Below are 25,930 nucleotides of genomic sequence, written 5' to 3'. Positions count from 1 at the left end.
GAGAATTTAGGGCTCAAGATTAGATTTTTATAGATGGAAATCAGATTTAGGCAGCATTATATGATTTCACTAAGTGGCGATACTCTCTTGGGGAGTTACAAGCTAAAATTTTATTTTAATCCAGTCTTCAAAGACATCTAGCTGTTAAGAGATGATGTCTTTCGTGTTCTAAAAGAGGAGGTCTGTGGTGAAAATAATTAGACTAGTTTAGGGTTCATCTCTCTTTTCACTGGCTATGATGGAAACCATTGGAGATTGAGATATTATGCTACAGTCATCGAGCAGTCATTGGAACCACTAGTAGGGAGAGTTTGCTATCATAAACTAGAAACATTATTAAGGAACATTGCTAGGGATGGGAGATAAGGCACTTGAATTATAGTTGGAATAAACCAATGCACTAATAGTGTCAGGCCCCAAATGAAAAATGCTGAAGATTAAGTGAGGATCTATCCATAGGATCTAGAATTTGGAATTCATAATGAACTCACAGCCACAAAGGACTACTTTTGTGGAAGTAATTCCATTTCTGTCTCCACACACCACCACAACCACCACCACCACCACCACCACCAAAGTAACTGTACACTGCAGAGAAGATTTGATGGGATTCTTAAACCAAGTTAGCATCCACATAGCAAACTAAAGGGAAAATAATCTATCCACAGACTCTGAAACTTTTGAAATGAGTCTTCCAGCAAGGTGTGGGGGAATTAAAATAAATAGAAATTTCTAATAGTAAGGTTAGTATAGGAGATATTTACGTAGACAAGAATTACTAAGCAAATTCATTCTTACTCCTAACAAAAAAGAACTCTTAAGAGAAGGTGGTAAGGAGTGTCTGAAGAAGTTAGGGCACAGAGATGATTCAGTCTCCTAAAATATGATCTTAACTAGCCAAGTCCCTGAGCATGGGCCAGGTCCTTCACTCACAATCAGTGAACTCCCAGAAGTAGCTGATAGGCCAAGTCATAAACTTGCAGCAGAATTAGCTTTTACTGTAATAGGGTTGCCCAGAAATAGAATTGCTGTGAGCATACACATATATTCCCCCAACAGCTCACAAATGTTAAGTGTAGGAGGGATGTATGTAGTTGTAATCCTAGTATTGGTCAAGATCTTGTACCATAGATAGGTCCTCACTTTTGCTTTGATTATGGAAAAGTAGGGCAGCTATCTGAAACTATCCCCAAAAGGGAAAGGGCTGGCTGAACATTCTATTTTCTTTGTTGTCAGAAGAAAACAGACCTTGAGTGTGTATGTGTAGGAAGGGGACAGAAGATATACCTTATAAACATTTTATACTTCAAAATTTTATCTTTGGCATAGGATATATGCTGATAGCAGATCCAGGTTTAGCCAGAGATCTTGACTCTGAACCTCTTTTGACTTTACCAAAGCAAAATCAAACACTAAAATTAAAGTATCTATAAATTTATACCTGAAATTACTCATATGACGGAAATGTAAACACTTTGTTCTCATCTAACATCCGGTCCTTAGTTCTCTGACCTTCTGACCTTTGACTCTACTTCTCTATTTCTACTTACTTCACTTTAACCATTCTCTTCCATAGGTACTTTCTCCCAGTTTTGTCATCCCCCAAATATCAATTACAAGCTTCTCTGATCCTCTTTATACATTTCCCTATTCTGGAAGTTTCATATAAATGAATCATACAATATGTGGTCTTTTGTAGTGTGTACAAACCCACACACATACACACATGTGCACATGCACACAAAATATTACTGACCCATAAAAAGGAACGAAGTATATTGATACATGCTACAATGTGATGAACCTTAAAAATGTCATACAAAGTGAAAGAAGCCAATTACAATGTGCTTATCCATTCATCAGCTGATAGACATTTGGACTGTTTCCACTTTTTGGCTATTGTGAATAGTACTGCTATATATGTTCATGTAAACATTTTTGTGTGGACATATGTTTTCTCCTCTTGGATATATATCTAGAGTAGAACTACTTGACTACAGGATAACTCTATTTTTAAGATTTTGAAGAACTGTTAAAATGTTTTCCAGAGTGGCTGTGCCATTTCACTTTCCTAATGGATGAGGTATACAGCGAGGTATGAGGTTCTAACTTCTACACATCATCACTAACTCCTGTTATCTTTTTATTACGGCCATCCTAGAGGGTAGAGGTGTTATCTCATTTTGGTTTTAATTCACATTTCTCTAATAGATAATGATATTGAATATCTTTTCTTGTGCCTTTTGGTCATTTGTATATCTTTGAAGAAATATCTCTTTCTCAAAACAGAAATGTCCTTCGTAAATTTTTTAATTGGGTTATATGCTTTTTATTGTTGAGTTGTAAGATATACTTTAGATCCAGGTTCCTTATCAGATATATAATTTGAAAATATTTTGTCCTTTCTGTCTGTGGGTTTTCATATTCTTGATGGTGTCATTTGAAGCATCAAGTTTTTAATTTTGAAGAAGTCAATTTATCTTTTTTCTTAGGTCACATAAGATTTTGGCATCATATCTAAGAAGGCTTTGCCTAACCCAGTTATAAAGATTTATTTGTTTTCTTCTGAGAGTTTTACTCTTTAGCTCTTTAGGTCTATAATATATTTGAAATTAATCTTTTAAAATGTTGTGGAGGGATCCAATTAATTTTTTGTATGTGGTTATCTAGATGTCCCAGCAGCATTTGTTGAAAAGAATATTTTGCCCTATTGAACTGTCTTGGCACAACTGATAAACTTAATTGTAAATGTAGGTTTATTTCTGGATTCCCAATTCTACTCCATTGATCCATTATTCTATTTTTATGCCAGCACCATGTTGTCTTGATTACTATGATTTTATAGTCATTTTTGAAACTGAGAAGTGTGAGTCTTTCAAATTTTTTCTTCTTTTTCAAGATTGTTTTGGCTATTCTGGGTCCCTTCAATTTTCATATGAAATTTAAGATCAGCTTGTTAATTTCTGCAAAAAAAAAAATTCAGAGAAAGGTTGATAGGAATTGCATCTGTAGATCAATTTAGAGTATTGCCATCTCAACAACATTAAGTATTCCAATCCATAAACTTAAAAATCTTTCCATTTATTTAGGTCTTCTTTTATTTCATTCAATGACGTTTTGTAATTTTCAGAATATAAATGTTTTGTACTTATTTTGGGATATCTATTCTTATTTTCTTTCATTGCTATTGTAAACAGAAATTTCTTAATTTCAGTTTTGGATTGTTCATTGCTAGTGTATAGAAATATGATTGTATACTGGTCCTCTGGCAACACTGCTGAACTGGTTTACTAGTTCTAATAGTTTTTTTAGTGGATTCCTTAGGATTTTCTATATGCAAAATCATGTCATCTGCAAACAGAGATAATTTCATCTTTTCTTTTCCAATCTGGCTGCCTCTTATTTCATTTTCTTGCCTAACAGCCTTGGCTAGAACACTCAATGCAGTGTTAAACACAAGTGGGGAGAGTGGACACTCTTTTGTTGTTCCTTATTTAGGGAAACACTCATTTTTTTTACCATTAAATATGATGTTATCTGTGAGTTTTGTATAGATTCCCTTTCGGATTGAGGAAGTTGCCTTCTATTCCTAATTTGTTGAATTTCTTTATCATGAAAATGTGTTGGATTTTATCAAATGCTTTTTCTGCATCTACTGAGATGATGATGTGGTTTTCCTACTTTATTTTATTGATATAGTATGCCACATTAATTAGTTTCAGATGTTAAACTAATTTAGAATTCCTATGATAAACTTCCTTAGTCATGAAGTATAATCATTTTTATATGTTGCAGGATTGAGATTGCTAGTATTCTGTGGAAAATTTTATGTCTATATTTACCCAAGATAATAGTCCGTTCTTTTCTTTTAATGTCTAGTTTTGGTATCAGGGGAGACTTGTTTGATTTTAAATTCATGACCACAAACCTCAATAGGGCTCTCAACACTTCTTTATAATCCTATCACAGTTCACACAGATATTTACTGTGTACCTCTCATGTGTGACACAAAAGTTTGAGCTGCTAGAAAAATAGCAATGAAAAAAAAACAAAACAAAACCAAAAACAGACAGCAAAAATGAGTTAACATTCCAGTAAAAGGGGAAGTAGACAGTATATATAAACAAACCAATAAAGAGAACAAGATAATTTCAGATGTTAATAAATGAAAAAGAAATAAACAGGATGGTATGATAGGAAGAGGTGTATGTGGAGAAGGTGAGGAGATGATCAAGGAAAGTTTATACGGAAAGAAGACATTTGAACTCAGACTTGAAAACTGAAGACACAGCTAAAACACCTTGAAAAGAAAAAAATTTTGGCCTATTTGAAGGAAAAAAAAATGAGATTAGTGTGACAGGTAATAAGTGGAGGGAATATTTCTTATCCAGACCTATTACCAACTAGAAAGAAAAAAAAAAGAGAGAGAAAGAGAATTCAATAAAAAATATCCAAGAACTTGAACAGGTACTTTGCAAAAGAGACAATCCAAATGACCAATAAATATGAAAAGGTCCTCCAACCACTGTACACTTACGAGCAAAGCCAATGTTAAAAAGACTGACAATGCCAAGTGATGGCAAGGATATAAACAAACTGGAACTGTCATACACAGCTGGTTGGGTTGCCAACTGGTATGACCATGGGTAAATTTGCTTTTCATTATCTACTAAATTTGAACATACTCACTCCTAGGTATATACATATCTATTCCTAATATCTCTCTATATATTTCTATCAATAAATATGTACAGAAACATTCATTGTCCAAAATTGTAAACTACTCAGATATCTATAAACTTTTCTTTAGAAGAATGGGATGTGGTATGCTCACATAGTGAAGTACTATATAGCAATAAAAATGAACAAATGCCTGCTACACACTACTTGAGTGAATCTCAGAAACATGTTGCATGAAAGAAACTAGATATAAAAAAAATACATACTATATTATTCCATTTATATAAAGTTTTATAACAAGTGGAATTAATTTGTCACATTAAAAGTTAGAATAGTAGTTAAGTTTGGGTCAAAGCAATATAGTGATTGAGAAAGTGTACAAGGTAGGTTCTGTGGGGCTGGCAATGTGCTTCTAAAGTCCTGACAACTGTGACAAGTAATGAGTGAGGGGAAGAGATTCATCCTTCCCCTGAATGTGGTTACACAAGTGTATTTACTTTTTGATAATTTGTGAGCTGTTCATCTATAATGTTTGCAGTTTTTCTATGTATGGCATAGTTCAATATATCATATATTTTAAAATAGATATTATATTACAGCCTAAAGAATAGATTTGAGTAAAGAGATGATGTTTTGGCTTTGGGTAGGAATAGAACTGTTAAGAAAATTAGACTGATTCCATACATGGTTTAGAGGAAGAATGGGTAGGAATCACTAATGTACTTCATATAGGGAATGAATAGAAAAAGGTAAGAATCGAGATTGATTGCTAAATTCTCAGCCTAAGTAATTCAATCAAAGCTGGTGACATTTATGTTTTCTAAAAGATAGCATGGTTGATTGTGTTAGAAGTTGCTCAGAATTTCCATAACGAGGACAAAGCAGTTGCCCTTAGATTTAAACACAGATGTCACTGATGATCTGAGCAATATTAGGTTAGTGGTGGAGATGAAATCCTGATCAGAGCACGTGGAAGTAAAATTATGAAGTAAGGAAATGGAGAAAACAATTTTAGGTAACTCTTTGAGTATTTTTTGATTTTTTTTCTTGTGAATGGGGAGGGGAAAAATGCAAAAAGAAAAAAAAAAGCATTCTGGGATTAGGGCAAATTATGATATATATTATACAGGTGGTTGAGGAGAAGGTGCCTAGTATAAAAAAATAAACTTGACTTAATAATTTTGGCAGATTAGGCCTTAATCCATTACAATTCACCTTCCCTTCCCCACCCCCACAACCAGAAAGTAACTTTCACTACAAATGGTCAAATTTTCTACTCTTTAAGTTTTGCTGTGTTTGGGGGTTGGAGAACGTTCCCATTTTTCTCTTCGTTTTTTTTTTTTTTTTTCCTTTAACAGCTTTAATGAGATATAATTCACATATCATGAAATTCACCCATTTAAAGTATACAATCATTTCTTTCTATGTCCTGGGTTCCTTAATGATGTTCGAGAGTTGTCTGGTATTAATAACATGCAGCATAAAACAAAAAAAAGTTTGGAAATAGAACAGATATTTTCCCTCCAAACTTTATCTCCATGATCAACTTTAACATAAAAAGTATTTATTGTACAAAACAAGATTTCAGAAAAAACACAAAGATAAACCATTTCCCATTGTAGATATTCAGGAAACAACTCCTAATAACTTGAGGACTATTTTTGTTTCTGTTTGTTTGGTTTTTACTTTAGGAATCTTACCCTTATTCTATACATCTGCTCTTCTGGATATGAGAGAAAATGAATCTCTGCTTGTTTCAACCACTATTTGGTGTCTTTCTATAATTACCTGAGGTGAAAAGCATTCCTAACAAATATAGGCTTAGTCTCTGATCTCTTACATCTAAGCTGCTGATTCTTGCAGGAAAATTACAGTCATGCCTATTGGTACCACTACAAGTTCAGACTCCAAACTCAGATGAGCCCATGGCACATCTTTAAAGCTATCCTTTATATGTATTCTTTCTTTTTCCTCTTACATCCTTACAGTGATTATTCAAAACCTTTATAAGTCTCAGACCAACTTTCTCATTCTCAAAAGATAAATTTTCCTCCTAAATCAAAGAAAACCTCCATCACTTCTCATCTCAATATCTAAACTAAATGCATTATCTAAAACTACTCATTTGCTGCAGTTTCAGACTTTGATTCTATTTGTTCTGAATACTTCTTGAGTATTCTTGAGGGTTTATGATGACCGAGACATCATGCTAAGACAAAGACAAGATCCCTCTCTTCAAGTAATGGTTTAAGAACTATTATGAGACAAATAGAAAATGATATGGAATCATATTAAGGCACACCTGAGACTTTCAGGTACAGGGTGTCTGGCTACTTAAGAAAGTTGATATCTAAGACAGTCTGAAAGATAAGTAGGAGTCAATGCCCCTATGATGTGCCCCAGCAGTCTCTGCTCCCTCTACACACCACTCAACACATTGTATAATAGTTTATTTAAAGAAATACTCTACAAGAAAATCCATTTAGGGAAAGGTTCATATTTATCTTAACTACTGGATCCTTAGCATCTAATGAATACTTGCTGAAGAGAAGCACTGAATGACTATTTACAATATTATAAGATAATGGAAATAATATGAACTTCAGAGTTAGACTGACCTAAGCAATACTGATATTCAGAATATGTAATAATCAGGATGACTATGTTCAGTCATTTACCTAATTAACATTGCCTATATGTCAACCTTAGATTATACTTAATGATGCAACAGAAATTTATTTAGAGCCTACTATCTGTGCAAAATTGTAATTCATCTTTATCACTCAGGGACTAGTTTATGTAGATATTGCTGAATAGCTTCTAGCTTAAATGCTCCAAGATGCTTAATGTATTTTTGTTTGTTTTAATTGAAGATAAATGATGGATTTGATCTAAAATAAGCAAAATAAAAATGAAATATCTTATTGGCATATTTAAAGGCTGGTATGTCTTGCAGCAACTATATTCTTCTGCTTTAAAATGTTTCAAGGGAAACATCAATAATTAAAAATCTGATAATTGTGTAAATGTCAACTTCAAAACAGTAATTAATCTATATGCTTTAGGTCTATATTAGATGGCTGTAAGTATCCCAGTTTATTCAGTATATTGAGATTTGTAGGAATAAAACAGATCCAACAAAGATAATTAATCTCTTCATCTGTCTACCAAATGCAATAGTGTTATAAATGAAATAGATATCTGTAGTTTGAACAAGGAGAGTATTCATTTCAGACTGGCTTAGTAATTTCTCCTTATATGTGCCCATTCTCAATTGACCTTTATCTAAGCTACATTGGCATGGAAGTCACATGATTGATTTGCTTAAAGATAAAACTTTGTTCCACTAATGTTGTGGAAGAACAGTCTTTAAGTGGACCACTTCCTTTAAATAACAAGAAACCAAAATAGAATCTCAAGTTAATACAATTAGAGAATTCCAACTTGTTAGTCAAATGACTTATACATCGTCATTTATTTTCCTCATTTTAGAAATGTGTCATAATTCTAATAAACAGTGATAAATTTCTTACTCTGAGTTCTAGTAATTACACAATTATTGTCTCAATAATCACTACCCAAAGGAAATGAACCTACCACTAAAGAGTTTTCAAATGAGAATGTGAAAAATGGAAGTAATTTTGAACTGCAAATACAAAACTGAAAGCACGCCTCTTCAACCTATCACACCTAAATTTGCAAAGTAAACATGACACACTGAGAATAGGAGTAAGTTGAAATTCTTACCCTGGAAAAAAAAAACTAAAGGTTTTCCCCAAGTTGTCCAATTATCTTTTTAATTTCTTTAGAGAAGATTCGCTCCTCTTTTGTCCTGGGAGGAAACCCCGGTATGCCTATCTTTCCACATGATGAAATGGGCAAAACAAGGTGGCACACTGGTTTCATAAAAGACCTACGAAAATCTCATGTTCATCCTCCACCTTTCATTTAGAGCTTTCAAAGCCTCCCCACAATCTTTCTGGGAAGACTGAGACCCATCTTCAGTGTAGACACATCTTCAGCATATTTTGTGCTTTAGCTTCCTAGGCTCTATTTGACAACACATTCATATCCAGTTTCTCTCACAGTATTAGTTGAAATCCTTTGTCCACTGATGATTCTCCAACCCTTTCTTTTTTCTATGTGTACAATTCTGTTTCACTTTTTAACAGTAATTTTAATAGAAGAAAAAGATTAAATAAGTCTGAAATCTTGACCAGAACTTGACAATTTGCTTTCTCAAAAATATATTGCAAACATTTTCCATGTCATTCAATGACTACACTATTTAAAACACCAGTATTTTAGTTTTGAAGCTGCATTTGTTATTTAATCAATTATGTATAGACAGTTCTAATGAAATTCAAAGATCACAATATTTTTCCAATATTGAAGTCAGCAGTTAATAATTTTTTTTTTTGTATTTTATTAGTTATGGGTTTAGAGACCTTTAGTTACCTATTTTTTGGTTATTGTTGCCTGTTCTTTTGGTGTCATATCCAAGAAATCATTGCCAAATCCAATGTCATGAAGCTTTCTCCCTATTTTTCTTCTAAGAGAGTTTTAGCTTGCATGTAGGTGTTTTATTCATTTTGGCTTAATTTTTGTAGATGGTGTGAGGTGCAGATCCAACTTCGTTGTTTTGCATATGGACATTCAGTTTTCCCAGTATCATTTGTTGAAAAGATTGCCCTTTCCCCACTGAATGGTCTTGGCACCTTTGTTGAAAATCATTTGATCATATATAGGGGGTTTGTTGGAGCTATTTTATTCCATGGGTCTATATGCATGTCATTATACCAGAATACTGTTTTGATTCTGCAGCTTTGTAATATGTTTTATAGTCAGTTAATGTGAAGCTACCAGCTTTGTTTAATTTCAGCTTTGTTCTACTTTCTAAAGATTGTCATGGCTATTCAAGGTAGCTTCAGATTCCGTATTAATTTTAAGATGGATATTTTCCATTTTGTTTTTTGATAAAAGCTGTTCTGTGTGGTCAATAATTTTAATTCTCAAACTGATGTTGGAGAATTTTTCTGGGGTTTCCCAATTCTCTGAGAATTTTCATGTTTGCAGAAGATGTCAATAATAATCTAAGAATGTAAATATTATAAAATCATAATCAGGTTCAACTGAATGAAAACGTTATAAATGAGTAAAGATACCCAATTTCAGTGCCTAAGTTAGCAGTATTTATAGGAACTGGTGGAAAACTGGCTGGGCTAGCTAAAGAATGGCCTTTTACAAACATGCTAAGGCATCATTTCAGGCACTTAAGAAGAGAAATGTAATGGCAAGATTTACATTTTTAAAAGATCACTTAGATATCCTTACAAAGGATAAGTTGGAAGCCAAAAAAAAAAAAAAAAAAGGAAAAAAACAAATTAGAGGAAACTATTATAACAGTACAGATAAGAAATTATGGCACCATGGGGACTATGAAACAGGAATGGAAAGAGAGCTAAGGGGTAGAATTCATAAAACCAGATGAACAGATCGGCTATGGCTGAGAAGGAAGGGGTTATTAAAGCCAAAAGAGACTAATATAAAATGACCGTTGAAAAAACGATTAATAAAATACTATCAGCAAAATTAAAAAAGGCATGTCTTTTGTTTTGAGACTTTTAGGAATTGATTTGACTACATCACGAGTTATGCAATGGGTTTGAAAATTTTTCCTCTCCTTTACTACATAATCTATTTATAAATCTAGCTTAATTTCTTTCTCTAGATCTTACTGAAGTTTAATGTCATCGTTTCATTATTGTTTATTTGGTAGCTTCCTCTGGAAAGCTAACTTTGTCTTCTTGGTTTTCACAGTGTAGATGTAAGTGTCAAAATAGGATTATTTCTTCCTCTCTTCCCATTTTACATAGGAAAAAAGTTTTCATAGGCACATATAAAAATTGTCACAAAAAAAATTAATGGGAGGGAATTTGTCATGTTGTTAAATTTCACATAGTTCTTTGTGAAATGTGATAGATTTCTGTGTAACAGATTTTGCTTCCTTATACATTAAAAAGCCATTTTGCCTATTTCATCTCAATGTCTAAAACAATGTCTGGAACATGGTGGGTGCTAATTAAATATTTGTTAAATATTGAATAAATTAATAAATTCATATCCCAAATACCAGAGTATAACTGTCAGTCCTCAGAGGAGAGCTGCTCTTACTTCATTTAATAAGTATAGGATTCCCTCTACTGGATCTTCTTTCTCTGCACAATCTACCAAACTCATCCTGGATTCTCCTGTTACCTGTTCTTATATTTCTTCTCCCTACTCCTCATATCAAGGCTCTCTAGGACTACTAATTTTTGTCTTCACCAACATGTTTCCAAAAGAAAATCACTGCATTTAGTTACTGAGCATACAATTATGACATTCATAGGCTTGTTTTGTTTGTTTTTAATGAAAGTTCTGTCTGAAGCTAATTCCTATTGACTGAGTACAAAGCACTTCTAGTCAAAAAGTTTTTATGAAGTACAGATTGTATGTCCAGGGCAAGGCTAGCTACTAGAGACAGTAGTATATATCTCTTTTATAAACAGAATGTAAATGCCATATTAATGTGACATGTACTATCACCTATCCATTTGAAAAGCACATGAACATGCTCTTTCAGTTAGAAACTTGGTATCATTCCTTTTCTCCTTGAATTCATATTTTTATCTCATTTCCCCCACATAAGTTTATTCCATCATATTTTCGTTCTTGAATTTTTAATTGATCAGCCTATCCGACTTCCCTACAACAAAAATATATTTTAAAGTTCCAAGAACATAAATTTTAAAAAATTTTTCTTAGTGTTGTTATTAAATTACTAGAACACTACTGATCAAACAGCAAACGTAAAAGTATGATCATTTTAAAATATCAAAAGCCAGCTTTTATTGTAAATGAATGTCACGACGAAATGGATAGGGCCTTTCCTGCCTCCTCACCATCATTTAGGTCATGTATCCAGGAAGAATATTGTTGTTAGAAAGAAATAGGGTTAATTCTATTCTTATATTTTATATTCTTCCATTCCAAATATTTGGGAGTAGGATTTCTGGTTACAGTAATAATCATTCTCGAACTAAGCTATGTATCAAAAATCACATAAGGGTATGTCATCAAAATAATTTTTAATGATCAGCTGACAACTCAATTGAGTCCTTCTGCAATATTTTTAAAAGTCATTGGAAATTTCCAGTCTTGCAAAAGAATCAGCTACCCAGCCATTAGAATTATTCACTTCCTAAAAAAGATTTAGGTCAATTAAAAGTACTGCTTTATTTATAGAGTATTAAAGGGACAATTATCAAAGAGGAAAGGAAAAGTGGTTCAGGTACATGCTGATGCAGACCAAAAGTAACAAAAACATGCAAGTTAACAAACAGAATTAATACCCTTAAACTATTCATTGCATTAATTCCCTTGAAAGCCTTCACATACCTTAAGGTTAAGGGTTGGAGACATGTGTTGCCCACTTTGAAGACTGCTGCTTCAGGATACACGTGGATTTGGATACACACAGTGTAACAGAAGTTGTGAACTTTGGTTAAGTAGTTCACAACCTTCTGTGTGTGTTTTGGGGGATGGCGGTGTGTGTGTGATGAAGTATGGGAGAAAAAAGGTAAGATAATATATGCCTGGATACCACGTTTTTCATTTTTGATAGTATTTTTAAATGTGCTCTTTATCTCTGTCATCTGCCACTAAAACTATTTCTTTACCCTAATGCTCTTAACCTGGACATGTGATACGTGGGGGAGAAAAGAGAAATAATGCTTTTAAAACAATACTGATGAAACAACATTGAAGTTGATATTAATATGAAATGACACTGCTATTTCAACTTAAAGATTCTGATAGGTTAAGTCTATTCTGCTGACAATGAAGAGCCACACCTATCAAAGGTCTAACACAGAGCAGAGTACTCATAGACAGGGCAAAGAAATAGAAAACATGATTCCTAACCAGAAATTCACTTAAAATTTTCCCTCAGAAAGTGCATTCTTATTGATTCCTCTGTGTATGTTCATCACGACTAAGGAATACATAACTTTCATTTATAAATAAAACAAAACACCTTTTTTTTTCATTTTTTAGTATGTTGCCTAATTAAAAATAAGATTTGAAGTAGCTCTAAAAATGCAAGATTGCCTAAAAATAAGAGAAGAAAGCTGAACCAGTCAGAAGTTGTGCCAAGGCACATATTCTTTGTTCAGAGATTGGTTTGAAATAAAATCCACTAGTGAAAAAAGGGAACCTAGCCAAAACCAATATCATATTCTTCAGGAGCCCTGACCCTCATGGAAAACATCAGGACCTTGGTAAGGGGATGGGTGGAGGTGGGAAAAGGAGGAGAAACTCTTTAAATACCTATCTCTGTTATGTACAACCTGTAAACAAGACACTTAAAAAAGTGCCTTGTGTTGAGTGTATTATTCAATCCAAAATGACCATTCTGTAACAGGTATACATTTTTGAAGCAGTGATTTGCTTCAGACTGCAATCGTAGTTACAGAAAACAGTGGTTTTAAAAAAAAATGTCCCAAACTTGGCCTGGGACAGAATTTTTTGAATGGCTAATTCACAACTTCCTCTTGGGATGAAATGAACATTCCTGAAAAAATTCCTAAGCAATATTCCAATAAACTTTAATGGAATTAAGACTTACTCTGGGAACCATTCATGCACCTAAGCAACTGACTGTATTATTAGTTACAAATCTAGTAACTCCAAATTCTTTTCTTTCTGTTATCTAGTTTAACGATTATAAAACCATTTTCTTTTCCCACATGTCCCTACCAAGACTGTATCTTTTGACTTTCAGAGGCCTTTTCTTTTTCAATAAGATTGTAATAAAACTTTAACACATGCTTATAATGAAACTGTGTTAATAATTTATTTGCTAAAATTAAAGTAGATGCACATAAATGGAGAGGAAGTGACCATTTCCAGCTTAATGTAATGAATATCTAGATTATATTTTGTCATAACCTAGCAGAGGTACCAATCCCTCCACCACCCAAAAAAATTTTAAGATAGTTTACTTGATTAAATTATAGGCTTATGCATTCTGGACAAGCAATAATTTCGTAAGACCCATTTTTTCGTAATTATAATAAGGAGGTGAGCATTTTAAAAGAAAAATAGACTCATCAGATAAACTTTAAAATAATGTGCTAATATTTTCCTTTACTCCAAGAGAAAAAATAAAAATGAGTCTTCTTTTTCAAATCTCGAATTATTCTAAATTGTGAAGATTCAAAAATAGAAAACATTTCTATGTCTACAAGTTAGAAACCAAATTATTATTTTATTTCTGATGACTTGGGGTGCCTCAACCGATTTTGTTAACATTCTTCAAAACTGTACTAGCCGAAACACATCGCTTGGTGGTTATAGTTGAACTTCAGGGATTAACTAGGAGGAATTAACTAGGTTTGCTTTTAAATTTGTAAAGCGCATTACTGAGGCTAACAAAAAGCGCTGATTCTTGTTCAAAATATTCTAAACACTGCTCTCTGCCATGATGCAGCCCAATAAATTGAAGCACATCGATCTAAATGATTACATTATTATAAATTTTTAAGTATTTCTAAAATATCTAAAATACCAAATTGTGGTCTTTGTTTATAACAACTGTGAGTTTTCACTTAAATATAAACAAGAAAGGGAGGCTTAACAATAAAAACATGATTTAAAATAAACCCATCCTTTGATGGGCTAACTTTGGGCCCATGAATAAAAACGCAATGCAAAAACATTTTCCAACAGAACACCAACGTAAATAATATTTAAGCCCTCAGTTGACAAAACACTACGTAAGAGGGCGGCGAGGAGCGTCATTATTGCCAATTGGCGGTTAACATGAGGATAAATTGCCTATATACCGTTTTTTGGTTTATACTTTTAACCAGAAATAGCCCTAGAATTTGAGTTTCATCTGGGTGCAACGCCAATATTAACGAATTCTACTACTGTAACTCGACAGTTCAGGAACGTCTACAAAAAACCAAGGGTCGTAGCAATTCCAGGTCAGCCTACTGCAATACCCAAATCCCAACGCTTTGCCGTGAAGTCAATAAATTTCACATTTTTTAAAAGAGCAGTGTGCTGAATAACTATGGGACCTTGAACGGTGCGCCGAGTTTGCTTCAAATGATCGCTCGAGGATTCGAAGCAGCGCCCAGAAAACAAAGTGAGGGGTTAAACGGCTCCCCTCGTCCTCCCCAGCCCCGCGCGTTGTTACAGGTTTCCCAGTTCCCAGCCACAGTAAGGCGACAGTTCTGTAAACCCTTAAGGGCGCTACCAAGCGGAGCAAACACACACCACACACGCTCGGGGACACCCAAATAGACGTTGAGTGAAGTGGACGCGCTGGACAACAGCCGTGAAGAAGGCCGTCAGCCCTACCGTCACGGCGGTGGGGAACGCTCTTACCCCACTCCGGCTCCGCCTCCGCCTCCTACCGTCGCCGAGGCCCCGCCCCGCCCCACCGCAGAGACTCACGGGACATGTAGTACAGCGCGCCCACCTTCTCCTGCCCCTCAAATCACCAGCTCCCTCCCAGGTCCCTCGCGTCTGAGTTCCGGTATGTTAACACAGCCCCGGCGCCGAGACTGCGGACGGCGTCTGCCCGTTTTCCGGTTGCATGCTGCTCGTCCTCTCTTCCAGTCCCCCTCGACAGCATTTCCCCTCCGCGGTGTGCGACGCTGAGGAGGCCAGCGCCTGCAGGCCTGGGTCTCGCGCGCGTGTTGCTGGGTAACGGGCCTTCTCCGGGCTCCAGCTCGGCCTCCAGCTCGGCCTCTCCTGTCTCGGCTTGCCACTCCTTCCAGAACCTCCGGAGTTCCAGCGAACGGGCAGGGCCGCGCCAATCCTGGCGCAGCCGAGTCAAAAGAAATGGGAATCCTTCCGCGGTGTACCCGGAGCGGCTGCCTTCGCTGGGGAAGCGACGGTGTCTTCGAGGAAACCGGAAACCCGTGGTGACCCCTGGCGACCCGGTTTGTTTTCGGTTCGTTTCCAAACACTGGGAAATCGAAACTCGGCGGCCCTACGTAGCCTGTCTTCGGGGTGAGTGACTCGTTTTGGCCGGGTTAGGGGCGCGGGCAGTGCCAGGACCAACCGCCGCTGCTGTTGCTGTTCCGAAGAGACACGTCATTTTCTCTCACAAACCAGGGCCCCCTCCTTTGACTAGGGAGCGGCCCATCCCTGCGCAGCCCTTATGCCTATCCTCCTCGCACCCTAGCTGTTCCAGGCCCTTCTTGCTCTTTCGCTCTGCTTATTCCTTTCTGTCTGTATTCTGATTTACTAGTGCGCCTTCAGTTTTATTTCATTCATTGAGACTGCATTTATATCTGAAACGGGAGGAAAATGTGGCTAAGACGGTACTGCCTGGTGTAACCGAGCAGTGGACATAAACCCTCTGTACAGTAAGGTATTCGTCGTTTCTCCAGTCTAACCTGTATATTTAGTATGGTTTTCGATCTTTTGTTGAGTGACAACTACATGTAAGGTAGGCTAAGACCCCGTCCTTACAAACAGGGAACTCAAATACTCGCAAGTAAGATAAGATAAAATACTCATGAAAACTGTGATACCAATGAAAACATAAATTGCCCCAGGATATGGCGTTGGAAATATGCTAAGATGATAAAAGACAGCGACATATTAAGATTGAAATTGACCCTTGCCTCTTAAACATAGAAGACGCTTTCTCTTTATTGTTTTAATTTTAAATTGGATTGACAAGGCCTCGTGGTCTAATTTAAATTAGTTTCTAAATGCGCCATATCTAATTTCCCAACCTGTTGTGATCACTCACTACATCATTTGTAAATTAAGAATCGTGCATCCTTCACAGGGTTATTACAAAATTTTAATGCAATATTGTTCGTAAGATAGGAAGTTGTATACAAAATGTTTTTAATATTTAAAACACTTTAATATTAAAGACATTGTAGTGCAATGGGAAATGCACTGGGTTAAGTCAGAACATTAACTCAGGATCTGAGTGCTGATTTCTCTTTATTCACTTGACACTGGATAAGAGATTAAATCTTTTCATTTTCCCTATTTCTAAAATGGTTGTAAGGCTTACTCTCCAAGGTACCAAAGCATAGTTTCTAAGAGGCAACTGCTTCTGGAGTCAACTAGCTGATTTTCATTCATGACTCCCCTGCTTTCTAGTGTTTGCCTGTCTTAGTTGCTTTCCCAGCAATATGAGGAAATTCTTCCCACCTCAGAGGTCTTAATGTAGATTTAATGAATTGTTATAAAGAACAAATGAGATAATTGCTCTAAAAGGCAAAGTATATTGCCTGATATAAACACACAGTAAATATTAATTACCAACACATAATGTCATCACAATTGTTAAAATGTTATGAAGTTTTTCATAATCCATGAAATAACAAGAGCCAATGTAACTTTTTTCCTTCTTTGTGGTACTAATATTCCAGATTAAAGTATAGCTATGTTGTCACTCTTAGGGAATAATTATTGTTAATCCTAGTAAATGTATATAAGTGCTCAGTTGCATTGAAATGTATTTATTTATGAAGGAATGAAAGGAAGTAGACTGTTCTTCATACCTGTAGTAACCCTGAAAGACTTATGATTCCCTGGCCATACAAACTGATTTCTGGACTAATGCTTCATGATAACTCAGAATTATACAAATGAAAATGAAGTTCTTCATACTATATATTTGATGCTAAGTACATTTTGGGGCACTCAATGAATTTTAGGACATTTGACTGTTGAGGTACATAGAGTGACAATATCTTGAAGGCACTTGATGATCCCTTTATAGTTAGGCTATAATTATTTCATTAAAAATATGGAGAGAGCAGTAACGTTGGTTTGTTTGCCTCCATAAAACTTAGTTCTTGCTCCTTAGTATCTTGACTGTATGAAGTGGGTACAGGGACATTCTGGCTTTTCAGAGGTAGAAAGGTGACAAATTCTAAGTCAGTTCAAGAGGCAGTGTAAAAGAGGAAAGAGCGTACCAAATAGGTCTTGATTTAGACTATCACATACTGCCAGTGCAATGGATAGGGAAATTTACCTCATCCCTTTGAGCCTCAGTTTTATCTGTGGTGGTTTCTAGTCAAGTTTTCTAGCCAAGTTTGGTATGAACTTTAGGTAATGTATACACTATCTACCTTTTATTCACTTCCTGGCAAAATGTGAATTCTCTTCTATCTCTTTAGGTTGCCATTCTGTATTCAGATTAAAATTTTGCTTTACAATTTAGGAAGGCAGCATCTGAGTGATGTAGTCCAACTCTGTCATTTTAAAGCTGGGAAAATTTAGATCTGGAGAGGTAAACTAATCAATGATAAATTGTCAGATTATGCACTTAAATCTGGGTTTCTGAATCTTGTACCAAGGTTCTTTCTACCACTGAGCTCTGCCTTATCAGGATTCTTTTGGGGAAAATCGGAATCCATGTTATGTTGCTTTTCAGAATATTATATTAGGAACACAGATTTGGTAGACAGTTTATCTGGGTTCACATCTCCGATTTGTCACTGATTACTTATGTAGCCGTAAGTAAGGTACTTAATTTTTCTAAGTCTTTGTTTATAAACTAGGATAATATTACATATTAAGATGTAGAAAAATACATGTGGAAGCACTAGTGCCGGGCATATGGTATGTGATCGATAAATGGTAGATATGATGATGAAATATGATAAAATAGTCATATTTATTCATTAAAAAATGACTAGTCCAATGTCATAAGGGTATTTCTGTGTTTTCTAGTGTATCACACCCCAGCATATCTCAACCGAGGATCCTCAACTGAGGATCCTCTCAATGCTGATTGTAGTGAAGACTGAAATTTAAGTAGAATTGTGATTAATGTTTGAATCTTTGTTTTTCTTTATGTCTCTTTCCTAGACTCAGGAGCTACTGTTCTCTTTTCTACCCAACTTATCTGGCAAATTGTGCCCTTCTTTCTACATTATCACTGCAATATTATGATTTATAAGAAATAACCAAAATGTATTTCTTATATATATTTGGTTATAATCTATGGTTCCTATTTGGTTTTCATCCATGGTTCCTTGGCTCAAAGCTCCCAAAACCCTTGGAATTTCCTGAGGTATAAGAGCTGTGGCAGAATCTTTTGTCATATTTGGTCTCTTTGCAGTTCCTGAAATCACTTCAGAGATGTAAAAGTGAAATGGGTGTTTTGTTATTTATAACAAGCCCCTTTATACCAGGACTGGGTTTATGTTAATGAGGTAACTTTTGGACAGCACCCAAGCAAGAATGGTGGCTGGTTCCCAGAGGAACCACCCATGTGATTAGAGGTTTAGAACTTTCAGTCTCACAGATCTGGGTGTAGTCAAGAGGGGCTGGAGGGTGAATCAGTTGTCAATGATTTAATCTTATGTATATGTAATGAAGCCTCCATAAAAACCCAAACTGGAGAGGGTTCAGAGAGCTTACTGGTTGGTAAACCAGAACACATCCATGTGCCACTGTGCCAGCCCCAAAATCCAGGAGAACAGAAGCTCCTTTTTTCAGGATTTCACCCTGTGTATCTCTTCATCTTGCTGTTGATTCATATCCTTTAATTTTTAGGACAGCTAAGCAATTTTCATGCTGTTTTCCAGCGCATTCCAAGTCATGTTTATAGTATGTAGAATAAATATATATAGAATAATGGTATAAAAATTGAAAGATTACTTTATACAAATGTTTTCTTATAGAGACCATCATATGCAACTTTATGTGATTTATAAAAAATAGGCAATATATATAACTATAAGCCAAGCTGACCATTCATTTTGTCCTAAAATTGACTAGTTATCATACTATATAAAATGTGACATGGTTACATCAGTATATCCTCTTCCATCTAAGGTATTTAAAAACCATTAATTTAAGTGCGTAAAAGTTTCATTGGAGAGGGAAAAATACTAATAGTCAGGTTCAGAAATCCACGTGCTTGTAGTACTTACTAATTATCTGGTCTTGGCTAAGCTTCATAACCTTTCCAGGTCCCAGTTATCTGTGAAATGGATGTAATAAGATTTTCTACCTCATAGGTTAGTCATGAAAATTAAATGGGATAACATTTCTTAAACACTTAGCACAATACTAAGGAACTCATATGGTTATGAATATATTTTAGAAATGTTTTATAAGTATTCTTCACATTTTTTGAATCATGTCATAGCCTGACTGAAATTCCACAGGATAAAGACCAAATTCTGTAGTCGTCTCCCTGTCTTAAAGGACCACCTCAGTTTGTCTCCATTCTGTTTTTCCAATTTTACCTCTTGCCATTGCCTTTCTCCCCACAGTCTTTCAGGACTTTGAACTTGTTCCTTCTGCTGGAAGTTAGTAAACTGTTAAGGTTTAAGTACAGTAAGTACAATGAAAATAACCTCCTTCATCTAAAGAGTACAGCGTTAAAAGTCATTTGATCTTTTGTGGTACCTTCTTTGAAAACCACTCTTTCTATCCATCCCTTAATCTCCATAGCATTCTGTATTGTTTCAAATGTATTAGCTTAAAGTGCACAAATTGTGGGGCATTTGTTTTGACTGTGTAGAGCAGTTTATGCTTATTTCCTGTTTTTCAGCTGTCTTTAGGGAAAAAAAAATTTAGTTGAACAAATTCTACCCATTTGATTATATATTAAGAGATTATAAATCAGATGTCTAAGATAGGCACAATTTTACCTGTCCGTAAAGTAGACTGCATCCTAGTAAGGTAGCTATGTACTCTTATTTTACTTATTCTGCTTTTAAGATATTACGTGCGTGTGTGTCTTATATGGAGATACCTATACTACTTGCAGTTTGCAATATGGGGATAATACATATTTTACTTTTAGAAAGGAAAATATGAGTAGTTCAGCTAGCAGCAGCATGATTGGAATGATGTTTGCTGTTATTTTGCAATAGCATTGAATGCGGAGGAAAGAGTAAACTTTAGAGTAATAACACTTAAACTTTTTTTTCCATCATTAGGAGAAAGTGCAACTTGTTTTTATGAGGATCTGCCACTTTTGGGGGATACTGTAGGTAGCCTAGTCCTTTCTTGTTTTTTTTTGGACTTCATTGATAAACTGAGAAAGATTCTAGCTTAAGAGTAGTTGTCCTATATGATTATGATTAGAAATTTTTAAATCAGTGTTGGTGAAGATTGACTGAATGACAGTTCTACCTTCTCTGACTTGGTAGTATACACATTTATTTTTGCCTGCCTTTCCTATAATCCTAAATATAAACAAATCGCTAGACACTCCAAACTCTGACTTTAGTTGAAAGCAATTGGAAGCTTTCAGTTATAAAATCAGGAAAGCAAAAAACAGTGATAGAAAACAAGACCCAGAAAAACACAATACCTTTCCATAGTTTTCATGTTATCTGAAATATAAAGCAAACAAATTTTACAGGCAGTGATTGATACAGGGAGGGAGATCAGAAGTTGTGGAGAAAAGCAGGCATAGTGAAACATGGATTCCGTACTGTAATCAGCTGTAAATCTGTTCAAAAGTAGATGTACAGAGCAAGTATACTGTTCACTAACTAATGAAGGAACTGGCTTCTCTTAGGTTTTGGACTCAGAGTTTAATTTGAATCCTACTCTATCTATTCTTCATTCAATAACCAGTATTTATTGAGCATCTTTCAAACAGTGATAAGCAAAACAGAAATAACTTCTGCCCTCACAGTGCTAACGTTCTATAAGCTTTTACTTGGGCAAGTTACTTTACCCTTCCTGTCCCTTCCAATCAAATGTAGTTGATGCCTACTTCATAGAATTGTGTGGATGAATTTAAATAAGATGATATTAAGAGAATGTAGTACATCGTACTGGGACATAGCGGACACTCAAATGTTAATTGCTTTGTCTTCTATTGTGAATGTACAACAAATATAATCAGTTACTGGTATGAAAGAATATAGTGGAGTATGCATTAAAACATCTATAATAATATGTTGTAATGAATTATACTTAAAGTAGTTTTTTGAAATTTTATAATTTGGGAAGCTATAAAACTTGCTACTTATATCTAAGAGTGGAAATGTTAATGAGGAATAAATACATGGGTATAAAGAGTTTAAAATTTTTTTAGCTTTTGATTGAAAATGGCATTTCACAACTTTTTATAAAACTTAGTAGCTTAGATTATAGTTTTAAATGCTTTATAGACATCAACTCATTTAATATTCTTAAGAACACTATGAAGTAGTTGCTATTATTTCTTATATTTTATAAATAAAGAAACTTACGCAGAGAGGATAAGCACCTTGTCCAAAGTCACACAGACACTAAGTAGTAGAGCTTGGATCAAACTGTGATATAGTCTGGTTCTAGAGTTTATGCTCTTAACCATATACTATATACTATACTATCTCTAAAAGAAGTAGCAGTTTTTAAACATTGACTCTATATTCACATTATTCTAAATATGTTTTTTTCTGTTCATTTATTCAACGAGACATTTGTATTTAATATTTGTATTCTTTTAAATAGCTGTCATGGATACACTGGTAGAAGATGATATCTGCATTCTGAATCATGAAAAAGCCCATAGGAGAGATACAGTGACTCCAGTCTCAATATATTCAGGAGATGAATCTGTTGCTTCACATTTTGCCCTTGTCACTGCATATGAAGACATTAAAAAGCGGCTTAAGGATTCAGAGAAAGAGAACTCTTTCTTAAAGAAAAGAGTAAGATTTTTGGAAGAAAAGGTAATTGTTACCTTCATTATGTTTTATAACTTAAAAAATAATTCAGAATATTTGAAATTTTAAATATTTTTTTATCCTGTCTTCCATGGTTGTACTCTATTTCCAAGGATAACCTACTGCCAGTCTCAAAACTGTGGGCATTATACCATCGTACTGTGTTTCACATATTATGTGCTGGACGAATATTTGTAGAATAGGTTTAGCAACTTGGAGCATATGCCAAATATTTTTCTTACCTCTTTTTTTAGATTGCCTTACCTTCATAACTTTATGTATTTTTTCAGGATTTTAAAATCTGTGCAAAAGTTATGCCAACAAAGGATATTAAGTGTCAAGAAGATAGAAGCTCCTGGAATATTGTTCTAATATGTTTATTAATGTCTTCACCAGGACTTACATATTCTTTACCTCAGCATTCTCTTTTGCTTTAGAACACATATAATAGAATAATGCTTTTTAACTGATATATAATATCCTCTACCTTTTTCATGAACAAATCTGACATTCTTAAATGTTGTAGAATATATAAGGTAGTTGATTCATTTATAATCATCACATCTACCTGGCTTTGTATATTGAGAAAATCGTCCTCACTCATCTATTTATTTTTGAGTTTTAAAGTTTTAACTTAGTTTGTTTCTTCAGATCAGATCAGCATATTCATATTTTACAAACAGCAGCTTCTATGGGGGCGGGGAGGAAATGGATTCTTAGCAGCCAAGGAAATGAATTATCTTGTTATGAAAACTTGAGGATGGAGCTTAGTAGAGTTTAATTCATTTGGGAGAATAAAAGAAGGGGAGTCAGTTATAAAAATAAATCATAATTTCTTTGTATTTATCTTGAGAAAGGTAATATTTTGGAGCTCGTAGCTGTGTGTATTTTAAATTTCAGAAGAAAAATGTGATTTGGTATATTAATGGGAAATAGTTCTGTACTTTGTTACCAACATTCCTATTAATTCCTATTCTGGAATAATATAGACCTTAATGAATTAACTCATCTATTCCTTAAAAGTCAAGTACACCTTAACTTCATACTTTTTCTGATAATGGAAATTAAATACTACTGGCTTGGAAAACACCTAAACACTATAAAAGAATTGATGTACTAGTTTTAGTATAATGAATTAATATGTTATAAAACAGATACTACAAAGTATAAAATAGTGATCAAGTAAAAGCATAAAATAGAAGACTTTTAAAAATATTCTGTACTGTTTTGCTGTCTTAATCAAGATTGTGTGGAAATGAAATGTTCAGTTAATTATAGCACAGGCTTTATCTCTGTTTTATAATGATTAAGATGTGGAGCCATCAGAAGACTGACTTATTTTTTAATGTAAAATACCCTCTTAAGCTTTCTCTTCTGATTTTACACCATTAGCTTTTAGGAGCTCGATTAGATGAAGAAACAAGTTCGGTGGGACGAGAACAAGTAAATAAGGCCTATCATGCATATCGAGAGGTTTGCATTGACAGAGATAATTTGAAAAACAAATTGGATAAAATGGTAAGTTGGTTTGAAAAGAATATCTACAGAGAGCAAACTGATGGTTGCCAGATGGGAGGAGGATTGAGGAGCTGGGTGAAAAAAAGTGAAGGGATTAAGAAATACAAATTGGCAGTTAAAGAATAGTCATGGGCATGTAAAATAAAACATGGAGTATAGTCAATGATATTGTAATTATGTACGGTGCCAGATGGGTGCTAGACTTATCAGGGGATCACTTCTGAAATTACATAAATGTCTAACCACTATGCTATGTACCTGAAACTAATATAAAATAATATTGAATGTCAACTATAATTGAAAAAGTAATAATAAAAGAATGATAATCTGTATATTGCAAATGAGCTTTCTCATTCAAAGTTAAAATTAGAAATAGAAATATTTACAGTAAAAAATTGAAAATTTATATGCTCAAGGCAAAAATAGAAATTTTTAATAGTGATACTTTGCAAATTATTTCTGTACAAAATAAATACTTAGTATATAATGATGTTTGGTACTTAAATACATCCACCACCACTAACTTGTTCTGAAAAATCATGATAGGTAGAATTTGTCACTGTGTTTCAAAAAAAAAAAAAAACAGTGAATAATATGTTCTAATTTAAAAAATGAAAAAAGAGAGATTAGTGAAAAACAGTTCATTCTCTCACCTTGCTTTTAGAAGCTAGAATCAGTTTTTTCAACGTTTGCCTGAAAATAATTTATAATGCCAACCTATACATTTTATTGAATGTAATTTGGCATTTTCTTTACGTAACTAGAATAAAGACAACTCTGAATCTTTGAAAGTATTGAATGAACAACTACAGTCTAAAGAAGTAGAACTCCTCCAGCTAAGGACAGAGGTGGAAACTCAGCAAGGTATGCCACTTACTAGTTATAAATTCATGTGTTACATCCATGATCAATTTTCTGTATCTGTATGCTTAAGCTTTAACTTATTTTTTAACTTTTAGGCTTCTATTAATATCTGTATTCTGCTTTCACAAAGTATCAACTCCTTTTAACTTTTCCTTAAATATAAATTGCACTTTTCCTAGAAAAAAGTGGTTTTTATTCAGCACTAGTTTGTGATGACATAGAAAGGAGTAGAACCCCACCCTGGTCAAAACCTCTTGCCTACTGCTGTCTTGGCTTTTCCTTTCTATTGAACTTTTGCCTCCTCTTAGACACATTGTCATAGAATAATTACAATTAACTTTTTTTTTTAATTTCTGAAGGTTATTAAAATGTGCAGATGATTTGCTAGAGTGAAAAGTTTTGTCTGGGAGAATATGATTATTAGCCTGTTGACATAAACATTCTGATGAGACAAGCTGAAAAGTAGGCCTCTGAGAGACTTTTTGATAGGAGATTGAGATAAGATCTCTTATAGTAGCTGGTTGGGGCTTTTTCTAGGTAGAGAATAGGGAACTAAGTCAAGGATAAGTCAGTATCCTGAGTGTCTACAGTGGAATGTTTATGCATAAAATTGTTTTGATATGTTGTAGGCTTGATGGTCAAACTTTACACGCTGAAGGGACTAGATAGATTAGCTGTGTGAGCCTCACTTGACTCACTTTATTTAGTTTTTAATCACTGTCTTAACCTTGACTTACATAGATTATTGATCTGTCTACAATTTTACCATATGCTTGATTAGTATTGTATCATTTAAAGTTCCAGACTGACCAGTTTATACTTTAACCTAAACAGAAAGCCAGGGATGTAGTGATTGATTGATAACATTCCAAAACAAGACTGCTAGATTTCTTATTCTCATTAGCATAGATCTTTGAAAATAATTACAATATTTTAAAAAACTATTGACCATGAATGTTTTATATTAGTTTTTCTATTATCTGCATTTTACTAGCGTAACCTTTTTGGAATTGCAAACCAATATAGAAGGCAGAAATAACAATTTTAATGTCCATCTTTTTTGTAGTGATAAGGAATTTAAATCCACCTTCATCAAACTGGGAGGTAGAAAAGTTGAGCTGTGACCTGAAGATCCATGGTTTGGAACAAGA

At 34.4% G+C, this 25,930-nt stretch overlaps 2 protein-coding genes across 7 annotated transcripts in view; one reads left to right on the top strand and one right to left on the bottom strand.

Annotated features, from left to right (window-relative positions):
* The window catches only part of ZCWPW2 (zinc finger CW-type and PWWP domain containing 2), a 108,893-nt gene extending 93,598 nt beyond the window's left edge, over window positions 1-15,295 (bottom strand). Inside the window, exon 1 of one of the 3 annotated variants that reach the window (XM_006905713.3) lies at window positions 15,212-15,295. The gene's annotated coding sequence lies outside the window, so the exon portion shown is untranslated. Of the gene's footprint in view, window positions 1-15,090; window positions 15,154-15,211 lie in introns of those variants that run through there. The other 2 variants (XM_025039106.1, XM_025039105.1) reach the window with 2 other exon arrangements.
* AZI2 (5-azacytidine induced 2) overlaps window positions 15,260-25,930 on the top strand; it is a 23,408-nt gene continuing 12,737 nt past the window's right edge. The window contains exons 1-5 of one of the 4 annotated variants that reach the window (XM_006905710.3): window positions 15,260-15,747; window positions 22,183-22,403; window positions 23,790-23,915; window positions 24,680-24,779; window positions 25,846-25,930. The exon at window positions 25,846-25,930 is cut by the window's right edge and continues 73 nt beyond it. In XM_006905710.3, coding sequence (XP_006905772.1) covers window positions 22,188-22,403; window positions 23,790-23,915; window positions 24,680-24,779; window positions 25,846-25,930 — 527 coding nt within the window. In that variant the 5' untranslated portion in view covers window positions 15,260-15,747; window positions 22,183-22,187. Of the gene's footprint in view, window positions 15,748-15,801; window positions 16,112-20,682; window positions 20,720-22,182; window positions 22,404-23,789; window positions 23,916-24,679; window positions 24,780-25,845 lie in introns of those variants that run through there. The other 3 variants (XM_025039103.1, XM_006905711.3, XM_006905712.3) reach the window with 3 other exon arrangements.

Source organism: Pteropus alecto, unplaced genomic scaffold (genome assembly GCF_000325575.1).
Source record: "Pteropus alecto unplaced genomic scaffold, ASM32557v1 scaffold10, whole genome shotgun sequence".
Lineage (NCBI taxonomy): Eukaryota > Metazoa > Chordata > Mammalia > Chiroptera > Pteropodidae > Pteropus > Pteropus alecto.
Note: the sequence above shows the minus strand (reverse complement) of the source record. Positions and strands in the feature narration are given on the sequence as shown.